Genomic DNA, 13,700 nt, shown 5'->3' on the forward strand with positions numbered 1-13,700 from the left:
GCGATGGCACATTGAGAGAGACCTTGCTTTTGCAGCTTGACAATTCTACCACGTTCAAACACTGTCAACTTTTTTAGCCTTTGCCATGTTTCTGCCCAATGTAACACAGAAAATGACAGTGGGAGATGTTGGCAATGCTAATGCTTGAACACAAATGACTAAATTTTGTTACGTGATTAACGCTTCGTTTCAGTATGGTCTTAAACTTTTGACCAGCTAGTAATTAGGCTAATTTCATAGTATTCACATTTTCCCTATTAAATGCTAAAACAGTTTATTTTTCTTTTCCCTTTTCTTATTGTCATCTTTCAAAGTTCTACTCAAATAAGGGGTCGAGTCTAACAATACAAAATGCATAATTTTTCTTTATGTTCATTGGCCTTAAGATTTTGTCCAGCCATGTATTTGACAAAACACAGGATTTCAGATACACACAAATTTCTGTCTTGGTGTGGGAGTATTCTTTTGGGAACAATAATTTAATATTTTTAAAGATGTTACTATTTTGTACACCCATACTCCTAGATATTTGTTTATAAAAAATATTTTTAGCATTTTTCCAATTTCTAAAAAACAATGGACAAGTGATAGCCTTTTAATATGCCTCAAAAATATATTTAAATAGCTGGTGTCACTTCAAAGTAAAATGTGATTAAATAAAAGAAAATTAGCATATTCAAATCAGTACCTATTTTTAACATACGAGTATTCTCATCAATTTCAAAGTTATACAAACATTTCATGGAACGAAATTTCTTCAAGGTTATCCATTTGTTGTAATAATAGGTATGATTGCCAAAGAAATAACTAATTAACATTACATTTCTGAAGCTAAATATGCTGTCTGTTTTTATCATGTGGCCTATTTGATATATTTTCCACATTTTCACATTTAAATAAAATAGATGGGGGTCAAACAAAGCTTGTAACAGGAACTTTATTGAAAACAGTGCACTGGTATTACATGCATTCTGTATCTTCGTTGTTACCATCAGAAATTTTTAATGAAATAGATAATCACTTTGAATGACAAGGATGTGAATTTCAAGAAGCTAGTTCAGGATATTACTAGATATCTCTTAAATGTTTGTTATACAAACTAAACTAATTATTATTTGCATAGATAATAAACAATTTGTACTTCTGTTAATAAAATGCGACCTTTTTATTCACTCACAACGTTAAAAAGTAATAACATTTTTAGCCTGGGTTGTTAAAAAAACAAAAACAGTACAATTCTTTAGAAATACAGCATTATCTTGAAACACTACAGTTATATGCTACTAAAATATCCTTGTGGGTATGTCACAATGAAATTGCACTCTTAAATTATAAAACTTTTTTAAGGTATAAAATGTCAGTAATTTATCTTAAAAGTAAAAACAACTGACAGATAAAACTATGAAAATAACATTCCAAATAAGGACACTTAAACAGTTTTTAAAGTAAAATTGATTTTATAGCTGCACATTTATCACACACACCAATTTGAAAAAACATGCAATTGTTTGTAATAAAATAAACCACAAAACGTTTTCTATTCACAAGTTTGGTCTTCTGCAAGCTCATTGCAAACTCATCTTTTTCTTATCTCAAAGGCAGTTTTTTTCTTAATTAAAAGAGCCTTAGGAGAACATTTTGAGCTAAAATATTTCTTGCAAGTTTCAGTGATTCTAATTATACCTATATGTGTGTGCTTAAATCCACTACATTTGTTACATTTATCTGCATTTAGTTGGGACGGATATCAAAATAGTTTATTTAAATCAGTAAAACACTATCTTTAGACAAGTACAATACACAATGGGATTTGTCTCCACTATGATCAAATAAAAATGTTCATATGATTCTGTTATGCTTGTTAGGTTCAAGCTCATTTATGTAAAGTTGTATATTTTGTCAGTTCTAAGGCAGTTTGTTCTTACTCAATATGTATATAAAAAAAAAAAGATTTAAAGTGAAAACGTTGAACCAAAGTATTTTTGGAAAATTCCAGCAGTACTAACTATATGTACAGGTATGCATTTTTTGTTAATAGCTAATGAGTTTTCTTTTAAATAGCAGTGTTTTTGTTAAAAAACAGGTTTATATGTTCGAACATTTATTTTCATCAATTGTTCAGCTTTTGTGTTCAATATTTTTTCTTTAATTCCAGGTAAAAATGTACGATTTAGTACTAGTGTTAGAAATAAAGTAAAGGAAATGTGATACTTTAAAAAACATGTACATAAGCTTCATGCATCATTTTTAAATCAATATACAGTTATTCAGAGGGCAGGGAGCATCAATAAGGTGACACTGCTTTCATTTGAAGTTTAAACTGTATCTTATTCAGTCTGGTAAATAAGTACATTTTGGCTAACATAATGCAAGTGAAAAAGAAAATCAGATAACAAGCCACATATTATTCTTGAATAAAAGCACCAACTGTGCTATATGTTATTAAATTGCTTGGGTAATATTCTAAGGTTTTCAGATGCTACTACTTAAAAGCTTAAATGTTTTCACATTCGCAACCCTTCTCTTTCCTCACTGTCAGTTACTTTGATATATGTCATGGACAACCCTCCTCTGGCTCAGAAATCCATTGTCAGGTTATAGCTTCTTAACTACATAGGTAGCATACAATGCAAGGGTCAGGAAAGTTCCTGTTATTAGCAAAGCAGACCATTTGCATAAAGTTCCTTGGAGAAAGACAAGAGAGAAAGTTCACATTTATGTACTTTCTTCTTTACATTCTGCAGCTAAATTTTCATGCATACTTATGCTTTCCTTAGCCAATGCAAAAGAATCTTCCTCACTTAACTGAGGACAGGCTATAATCTCAACCTTCTCCAAAGAAACCTCTTTAGTATGTTCCTCAAGAGAACCTTTTTCTTGAATGGAAGAAGGCAACATATCTAGCTGATTTTTCTCCATTAATTCAATATTTTCTTTTGGCAGCTTTCCTTCTTTGGATGTCTTCCTTGTTACAGAATCAATCTTAATGCTACTCTTTTTCTTTGAAATTTTACTCTGAGGACTGGGTTTCATAGGTACACAAGATACAGAGGACCGAGACACAGTAACCCTCTTGGCAGTTGTTGAACTAGAAGTAATTTGGGGCATTTCCTCCTTATTAGCTGTTGAAGACTGGTGTTTCTTAGGACCATCTGTGAAAATCTCTTTGTTCATTGATTCTTTGCTCTGCTTATTTGCACCAGATGCACACCGAGGAGTAGCTGATGCTGGCCTAGTTTTTTTATCTTCCACAACTGCCTGTTGTGTTGTGATTGTACGAGTCACTGATGTGTTCTTAACAACTTCAGTTTTTTTTGTTGTGGAGCTAGGTAGTCTTGGAGTGGCTCTTGATTGAGACACTGAAGTGCTAGATTTTCCAGAAGTTAGTTGGGTTTTTGAAGATGGCTTTATGACAGATTGAGCTGCTTGCTTTGGAAGAGATGCTGAGTTTCTGAGTGTGCTAGATGTGGTCACAGGAGGTTTTTTGGTTACTGCTTCAGACTTACTCTGAGCTGTATGAGGAGTTAATGATTTCTGGCCCACTGTTTTTGATGTACCAGAAAGTCCTATTGGTATTTTGTTGAAAGAAGAAATAACTGTTGATGAATCACTGCATTTTTGTGGTATTGGTTTAGATTTTGGTTTGACCAACTGCTGTCTTTGTATAGTACTTCCACTACTGACTGGTTTTGAAACAAGTCTAGAAGAGGGAGTAAATGGAACAGACTTCATGGAAGAAGGTGCAGGAGTAACTGTACCAGTTACTGCTGGTTTCTTCAGAACTGGAGTACGAGTTAGTCTAGAAGTAATATTGGTTTCTTGCCTAGTCTTACTTTCTTTAGATGGTGATTGTCTTAAAGTAGTACTTGTTTTTATTATTGCTTTTCCTCGATCTTGTTTGATATTTATTTTCTCTGATTTTGGTTCAGAAAAAGGCTGTTTGGGTTTAGCCTTGATTTCTTGGGATAATTTGTTAGCTTTTATCCCAGACTTGTTTGTGGTCTTTGATGAAGTAAGAGACTTAGATAGAGCAGCCTTTTGTACATTTTCAGTTTTAGATGATGGAACTTGCTCCACCTTCTTTTTACTTGTAACATACTTGCATCCTCCATCTTTTTCAGAGTCAACATCCTCAAAGAGCCCTTTAGTTTCTGACAAAGCATCTGGAATGACTCTGAACTTAACTTCTGTTTTATCTGTTAGAACTTCTTCAGGTAATTCTGTTACTTCATCTGCTTCTTTAGTCACAAGCAATGAAGAAGATTCCTCTATAAAACCTATATGGCAAGAGCCATCCAGTGCTTCAGCAGCCAGAACATTCTGACGTTCTTCAGGGTCAGACATTACACTATGTTTCACTGCTGGCATGTCTTCTCTCTTAATGTCAACAAGTTCATGTGAAGTTTTCTCAATTTTTTCCTTTGTGATTATGACTTGAGGTTCTGTTTGAATAGGGCAAACTTGGTTATCGCTAAAAACTGTTAAAGGAGTGGGTCCTTTACAAGATATAGTTAGTGTGTCTTGTGGCTTTAAATGCTCAGCTTCAGAACTGATTGAAACATAGGCTGTTTCAGTATGTATTGGTAATAATTGATGTGGTTCTACCTTTGAATGAAATATATGTTCATCTATTCCATGTAATGAATATTCAGTTTCAAATTCTGGGGAAGTTAATAACTGTGCTGGGTTTTCCTGTGAAGTAACTGTTGGCAACTCTATTTCAAATTGTGAAACAGGTACTGGTTGTGTTGGTTCCTTCTCAGGAACAAGTATCGGTTGTATTGTCTCTTTCTCAGGTTGTAGTATGGGTAATAGTTGAATTGATACATCCTGTGGAGTGAGTATTGGCTGTTCTGTTTCAGGTTGTGTTGATACACCTTGTGAAGAGGGCATTATTTGTTCAGTTTCAAGTTGTACAGTAGCTACTTGTTGTGTTGATACATCTTGAGGAGTGAGTAAAGGTTGTTCATTAAGTATTTGTTGTGCAGACACATCTTGAGAAGTGAGTAAAGTTTGTCCAGTTCCAAGTTGTGCAGACACATCTTGAGGAGTGAGTAAAGGTTGTCCAGTTTCAAGTTGTGCACATACATCTTGAGGAGTGAGTATAGGTTGTTCAGTTTCAAGTTGTGCATATACATCTTGAGGAGTGAGTATAGGTTGTCCAGTTTCAAGTTGTGCACACACATCTTGAGGAATGAGTATAGGTTGTTTAGTTTCAAGTTGTGTAGTAGGTACTGGTTGTGTTGATATATCCTGTGGAGTGAGTAAAGACTGTTCAATTTTAAGTTGTGATATTGGTACTGGTTGTGTTGATACATCTTGAGAAGCAAGTAATAGTTGTGTTTCAACATCCTGTGAAGTGGGTAAAGATTGTTCAGTTTCAGGTTTTGGGATAAGCATGTGTTCCATTTCTACATCCTCTGGAATAAGTATTGGTTGTCTAGTTTCAGGTTGTGGGGTAAGCAATGGTTGTGTTGTTTTGTCTTTCTCCTGTGGAGTGTGTAAAGGCTGTTCAGGATCAAATAGTAGAGTTGACATAGGTTGTATAGATTCTAATGAAAGTTCTGAAGCAATTGTTTGTTCTTCTTGATTAGAAACAGGTACTAGTTTTTCTAGGTTCTTTTCTGGAGTTGTTGATGGCTTCTGTTCTAAATCAACTGCAATGCTAGGCTTATTTTGATTTTCAGTTTCTACTGGCTGCTGCTCATGTTCAGATTGGTACATTGATGATTCTTCAGCACTAATGAAGATGTTTTGAAATGAAGTATTCTGCCCAGTTTTACCTTCTTCAAGATCTTGTGAGTTCAACTGCTCCTCTTTGCATTTAACAACAGTGACAGCTGATTCAATGGCTGATTGTACTATCTTACTTGCTACTTTTTGGACTTCTGTGTGATTTGTTGATACAGAAGCAACAAATCTTTCATGATAGTTAGCTAACTGCTGCTGTCCTAGCCCTTCGTTCTCAAGACTCACTGGAGAAATACCTTCATCTTGAGCCACCTTATTTATAGAATTTTCCAAACATGGTTCAAACTCCCCCAATTTCATTATCTCATCAATGGGTGGAGTAGGTAATTCACTAAGCTCTGTTCTCTCAGGCATAACACCCATGGTGATGGGTTGAGACATTTCCTCGGGACCGTTAGCACCAGCTTGGTTGCTCAGAGATAACTCTGATTGCTGTCTTTCACAATCAGAATCAGTAAAAGATTTTAGATTCCACTGATTATATTGTGATTGACACTTGCTATTGTTCTGAAACAACTGTGGGTCATGACTTGACACTGGAGCATCATCTGAAATAGGTGTGCCATTAAAGGTTCCCAACTCTCCTTGCAGCTGTGGGAACATCACAGGAGCAGGTATAGGCCTGTTAACTAGATTTTTTGGGTCTGTGAGAAATACCACAATTGCAGTAATGTTGTCACTGGAACCTTTGTCTTTAGCTTGGTATACTAAGTGTGAAGATAGATTTTCTACATTATTAGGGCTTTCTTTAACATAGCAGTAGATAGATGTAATTATATCTGAAGGAGTCATTCGATCCCACAATCCATCACAACCGAGGACCACAAAGTCTTCTGTGCCATCCAAGTTAATTGTAATGACATCAGGTTCACAACTGACATAAGGCTTATGTTCTGGATCACCTACAGAAAGAACAACCTTTCAATGAGAGTTTTATGCAATTCCTATGAAAATGTAAGTAATAATAAAAAGTACTAGTAAGTTAAACAGATGGTGTAACAACATAATTAAGATTTGCTCATTTTCCTTTTCTAACTTAAAGAAAAAACCTTTTCAGTTTTATACATACATAACAAAAGTTGCCATAACAAGTTTATTACTATTCTGTTTACCAGCTAGTTTAATGGTTGTATGCTCTGAAATAAAATACATAATAATCCTCATGAATAAAATTCACACATCTTGACAAGCTTCAAAAGGATTTTAAAGTTTTGCATTATTTACAAAAACAGACTGTTTAGTCTCAACACCAATAATGTGATAGGCCTGAATAGAACAAAAACCACTTAAGGTACCACTACAACTAATAAACTACTATTAAATTTGAGTCATGTTGCTACAGTGGAAAAAAAAATCAGATTAGTCATTATTTGTACAGAGGTGTTTGATAGAGGGGGGGGGCAAATTACTACATAATTTTTTTTGAAAGGATGAGAAGTAAACAGCTTTATAAAACTGTTCACTTGCTATAAACATCCTGCAGACTGGGAAGACACTAAGCATTTGTTTGTTTGAAGTTAAGCATAAAGAATGTGCCCACCACAAGTATCAAAACCCAGTTTCTAGTGTTGCAAGTCTGCAGATATACTTCTGTGCCCCCTCACTGTATGTAAGAAATAAACCAGAAGAAAGGGGTTCATAACTATAAAACCACAGTAAATGTGTCAAAGAAATTAAGGACAAAAACAAATTTACAGATATTGACTTCTCACTTTTTAGTTTATTTTTTACCTAAAAATACTTTTACCTGTATCAGCACTAAATAAATGCTCAAAACAATGATTTTACTTCAATCATCAATCCATAGTTATCTGCTTGAACTATGTGCTTTATCCAACATTTCTTTCTTCTTCAGACTTTTTACTTACAATTACAACATTTTGAGCTAAACAATAAATAAACGAAACCATAATAACAAAACTTTTAATAACTTATTGATATTATACGTTTCTGGTAATAACAATGGTAATTTCGATTGACTTGCTAATAGTATTATGTTCTAATAATAGAATAAAACAGTGGTAATCAAATATGACTAATCTTGGATGAAAATGTCTAAACTCATGGCTTTTACTAAACTATTGTTACACAACTTATTGGTATCAAATACATTCTCCTAACTGCTAATCACCAAATAGATTTTTTCAATAGAAAAGCAACTAATATGGCTTAACCTAAGAGTTAAGATATTTAATCAACATTACACAAACCAGCATTTCATTATAATTAAAATAAAAAATAATAATTTAGCAAAAATTAAAAATAATAATTTCCCATGGAAAACTAAATATGGTCATGTATAAAAGTTTAACAAGAATTTTTACAGCATAAATTATTTTCCTTAAAGGCAAACAACACCCAATAAATAGTAAATCCTATCAGAAACATTTATTCTTTTGGCAAAAAACTTGAAACATTTTACAAACTTTTGCCTTTACACATATGAGTGTCAATATTCAGATTATCCAAGTTGTGTAAACCTTGCCAGATACCAGATAATATAATAATAAACTTCAAAACATAAATGTCAAGGGAAAACAAAAGTTACAAATCTATCTATTGTCAAAAGAAATGTGTATTTTTCATCAGCAAATTTCCTTGTTTGTGTTACTAACCATGCTTGAGAGTAAAAATATAATACCTAAAGCCCTGGACACAGCCAATGTTCCATTTACTCTCCATGTACCAATAAAGAGGACACATCCACCCTCTTTCTCTATCCTAAGTCTTTCATCCTGAAAAAAACAAAAATATTTATCACAAGTTTTTCTTTTTTTATTTATCTTTTTTGAAAAGCCTTTCAATGCAACACTCTTTAAAATTTCTTACACCAGCTTAAATGCTTTAATAATGATACTTTATAAGAATGTCCAACCAACTGCCTCCTACACTGTTAACTATTCTCAGTCTGAACATGATTACACACAATTTCACAACATTGAGACTTAAAATGCAATGAATTTCTGCAAAACCATATATATTGGCAAAGTTTTCAAATTCTACACTGTGTGTGGATACTGGTTACCAAGACCATATTCAAATATACCATAAACACAAAAGTCCGTTGGAATTGCATCAGAGAACTGGAGGTAAATGGTCAAATAGCACCCCTGTGATTCTAGCATTTTTGGTTATCTTTCTTAAGAAAATAACTATTGCAAAAATATGGTTAGAAGCTTATGAAATTTTTGGTGTTGTGAACCTTTATCAATTTCACATTCTTATTTATTAACTTGTTAAATATACAAGTCCACAATAATCATAATTGCTTTGTAGCTCAAAAGGTTCTCTTCAATAACCATCACCATTACTCACCATATGACAACTCTACTTTAAGTTGTTTAAATGTATTGGTTCAGAAAATCTTGATGTACTAATTATCCTACTTGAAGGGTATTTATACTACCATGGAGATCACTGAAAGCTCCCTTTTATGAACTGGTTTTATGTACTTTAAGAATTTTTCTGTATGATTATTTTTCTTTCTAAAGACTTCATATATTCCCCCAGTCACACATGGTAGTGCTGTACTGTTGAAAGTTTGTTTATTTGTTTGAATTTTGAGCAAGGCTAGACAAAAGCTATGTGTGCTAGCCATCCATAATTTAGCAGCCAAAGACTGGAGGGAAGGCAACTAGTCATCACCACCCACTACCAACTCTTGAGCTACTCTTTTACCAATTAACAGTGGCATGGACCATTACATATAATGCCACCATGGCTGAAAGGGTGAGTATGTTTAGTGTGACAGGGATTTGAACCCTAGACCCTCAGATTACAAGTCAAACTCCCTAACCAGCTGGGCCAGTATTGATGAAAGGTTCCACAGCTTGTGCCTGTGGCAACACATGCATTAACATACACAACTAGTTGAAATAAAGTGCAATTAGACCTCTCTACTACTACTACTGAATAAATTTACATTAAAAATAATTTCATAAAATTTATTTAATCTTTTAGTTTCACATCAATAATAATAAAAGTGTGACAAAAAAGCAATAAACTTGCAAAAAATATGCTGTTCATTTAAAAAAGTGGTTTCCTTTCAAGAAAATTTTATTAAAACTACAAATATAGAAAACAAGTTTTATTGTTCTTTTTTTTTATACATTTCAAATTTGTGAAATTTGAACTCGGTTGTTTTTTTTATTCTTGCATTTAATGGAAAAAATTAAACTTTTCTGGCCTGAGGGGTGCCAGAAATAGTACTAGAAATATTTAACTGAAATAAACTGACAAGAATAGTTCATATTCATAATATTCTATAATCTTTAATACAGGAATATTATTATACTTACTAAATTCAATAAAATGTTTTAGTATTTTCTATTCGCAAAGATTGTATTTACTCATCGAAATGAGTCTCACATCTAATTACAGAGAATTACTTTAGCCTTAAATGAGAAATTTAATGTGTGAAAACAAACAATAAATGTCATATAAAGTAAATTATCTGAAACAGGAATCTGTCAGAACCTGAATTCCTTCATTGTTCCTGCTAGATAGGAGAGTACAGTTTCAGTCTAGGAGAAATTACTTGCAGTTTTAAATTGTAACAATTTTATAGTATATACCTGTATAATATTCAGGTACAGTTAAAGTGCCTGTAAGACGGTGATTCTGTAGTTGCACAGAATAATGTTTTAAACGCACACAGCAAAGGGAAACAAATAATAAAAGGGAATAAACAAAACAAATCTTTACTTAGTGTTTCTATATTTTACCTAATTGGTCAGCTTCTTTTTCAGTGTAAAACTGCAACATAATGCATGTCCACACAGGACAAATGAAAAAGCAAGAATAATGTACATCCACAAAGAATAAAGGCAGAAATGTGAATAATACACAGCTACAAGTAATTTACATCCATGAGAGACAGAAAAAATAGTAATGCACACATTTGCACAGTTTTTGACAAAAGCAAGATTAATGTATATCTACCCAAGATAAGTATCAGAGCAAATACAGTGCAGTACGAGACTTTCATTTTGTACCAAAGTCATACACCATTGATTATATGAAACAGGCAAGTTCAAAGCAAAGAACCTCTGAGCTGGTACTAACTCGTTCAAGTACCTTTTAAATAGGCTTGACACACAGTGTATGTAATCTAAGTAAGACAGTGTATCTTTGACTTAAAAACAACGACATAATCATTTGAAAAAATTATATGAATATATCTAAGTAAAGATATACTAGAGGAAAATTTGTGCTTTATGTTTTATAAACTTTGTGCATTCAAATACAAAGTATCATGACCAAAAAATGGTTTGTGTGCAAATGCAGTGTCATGTATTTAAAATAATTATAATAGTTAAGTGGCCAGCTCAGACAATTCACATATGAGGTTAGATATGTAGAGTTCTGAATTAATATGATGGTCATGTAGATTGTCTCAATAACTGTAAGGTTAAACTTGTTCCACAACACAAGAGACATAAAAAACACCTCTAGTACAAAAGATATTTTGAATTGAATTGTCTAATAAAAAATGGCAAACCATTCAACTTACTTAGTAAGGAACACTGCAACTAGCAATGCTTTCAAAAGCTGGTCATCAGGGGAACATTTTAAAGTGATATTACTCCCAATAATGGTATTTTGTGTCTATAACTACGTGAAGAAATTCACTCTCAAAACTTTTAACACAAACACTGCTCTCTGTAATTGGAATCCAAGAGGTGTCAGACCACTCCTCAAATACCTTTTCTACGTTATAACACAAATGATGACATTGCCTGTACTACCCTACTCCTGGTCTCATTTTTACATGGTTAAATGAAGTTTAAAAAGTTTCCCAAACATGCACACACTAATCCTTTAATTATTTAATTATATTAAATGTGAACTAGTCATTAAAGTAAAACAGAATCTGTGAATCAGACTCATGATTGGTGAAACTAAATGTGATAGAAATATGAAGAATGAGAACCTTTAAATCTTTTCATTTTAATTATAAAGTTAAAACTTAATATAAAATAAAAACACGAGTTGTAAACTACATTTCTATGCCATCTATTTTTTTTATTCACGTACATTGATAGTAAAGCAGTTTAATTAAATTCTGAATGTAGCACTTTACAAAAATCCCAACACAAGCAAAAGGGAATACACCTGTATGCAAAGAGTTAATGTCAATATATCTGTACAAGATTTATTGTGTCACATTATGACACCTTCAAAACACATCTCTACAAAGATAAATCATAACCAAACTTCTAATGAATCAATCTGCAAAAAGGGTGAACCACATTGTGGTACCTTAGGACAACCCTTTACAGGGATGAATCACAAGATTATTACAGCACCCATCTGTAAAAGAAGCAGAACATAGATAGCAATTCACATCATGACATTTTCCAAATATATATCTACAAAAGTATATCATAACTCTTATGGGCCAAGCAATAGTATAGTGAACCACTCTGAACAATCAATAAGTTCTGTTTCTTAGTCAAACCCTCATCTGGAAACTGAATTACTAAATCAAATTAAAACATACTCTCAAACACTACATTTCAGTAAAAAATCGACAGTGGTATACTTTCTGTTTACAATCTTTCATGCCAAGCTGGATGAGTAATATCAAGTTAGGCATAAAACTGAAATTTTGCAAGTTGTGTATTTAGGGATTATTTAATAGTTAACAAAGTTTTATTTTCAAACAAACATTACCTATTTTGGTACAAAGTGTTTTACTTGCTGTATATGTTGTTACACTCACAGGTCATGAATCCAGTAATTACAAGAAATCAATCAAATTAATATAGTTTTGAACAAAACTTTACTCTCTTATGGACTAATAAACTGAAGATATGTTATATAAGGAATTTTTTTAAGTGTCAAAAATCAAAAATGGCAGGCAACTGTCTTTATACTAAAAGTGTGGTATCAATAATCTTTGACCAAAATCATAGAAAAGAAACTAATTAAATAATTGAAAATTCAAACATTAGAATACAAAAATTTAAGTCTTAATTTTGAAAAACAAACAATATAAAAATAATTAAACAAGACATACAATTTAAAGAAAAAACATGCATTGTATTCAACTTTCAATGCAACATTACCTTCTAACATTTACATTCAAGATTTATTATCCTAATAATATTGGGTTACTGTTATATTCAGGAGCAATGTCAAATCACAAAATATATCCTCACCTCTCGATCTGGCTTGTGTGGAGACATCACACCCACAGGTACTCCATCACGAACAACAACAGCTTGAGAATCTCCAAGCCATGTAAGGTAGAGTGTGTCTTCTCGTATAAGGCAACAAACTGCTGTACACCCACTCTTTATACCCTATCCAGATAACAAAAATATGCATTTTGGACATTGCCAAAATGTTTTTGTTAATATACATATATAATACCCTTGCATTTATTTGTCTGTAACTTTTATTGCAAATTTCTTGAACAAATCCTACAAAACTCATGCTGTCAGAAAGGCTTTTGTCGAAACAGACCAAATTGCATGTTGACTCTTCCATTCAAAATCACCTTATCTAGTTCAACTATGGTATAGGATGGCACTGTGTTGTTGTGATGACTGGCTTTGATTTCAACTTTTGTTTTTTTTACTTGTTTGCAAAGTATTTCATAACAATACTTAACCCATGTGTAATTTCCTAAAAAAGAGTAAAATTTTTACTAAATACAATTTTTATGGGCTCACTCAACTTATTTAGGTCTAAAATAATGCATGTGTGATAGATTCTAAACCACATACTTATCACTTTGTAAACATACATTCAAATGTTTCTGCACATTCAGCTAAGCTTGCCTTCAATGCAACTTTACATTTACTTTACTTTCCAATAATTTAGTTTTGGTTTGTTACATAGATAGCTATAAACACCTGTAAGCTACTTTTTATTCTTTGTTGTTGTTGCGAGGTTCCTTGCTTCAACTCATAAAACTGTGTCATACACTGAATGCTCATAAC

The 13,700-nt window shown here is 32.6% G+C and overlaps 1 protein-coding gene across 1 annotated transcript in view; it reads right to left on the bottom strand.

The window, feature by feature from the left end:
- Positions 1 to 919: 919 nt before the first annotated feature.
- LOC143223402 (uncharacterized) overlaps positions 920 to 13,700 on the bottom strand; it is a 48,364-nt gene continuing 35,583 nt past the window's right edge. Inside the window, exons 5-7 of the mRNA XM_076451349.1 lie at positions 12,915 to 13,058; positions 8,393 to 8,486; positions 920 to 6,653 (exon numbers count right to left, since the gene is read on the bottom strand). Of these exons, the coding sequence (XP_076307464.1) occupies positions 2,716 to 6,653; positions 8,393 to 8,486; positions 12,915 to 13,058 (4,176 nt within the window). The 3' untranslated portion in view covers positions 920 to 2,715. The remainder of the gene's footprint in view (positions 6,654 to 8,392; positions 8,487 to 12,914; positions 13,059 to 13,700) is intronic.

The sequence above is a fragment of the Tachypleus tridentatus genome, chromosome 1, assembly GCF_004210375.1.
Source record: "Tachypleus tridentatus isolate NWPU-2018 chromosome 1, ASM421037v1, whole genome shotgun sequence".
Lineage (NCBI taxonomy): Eukaryota > Metazoa > Arthropoda > Merostomata > Xiphosura > Limulidae > Tachypleus > Tachypleus tridentatus.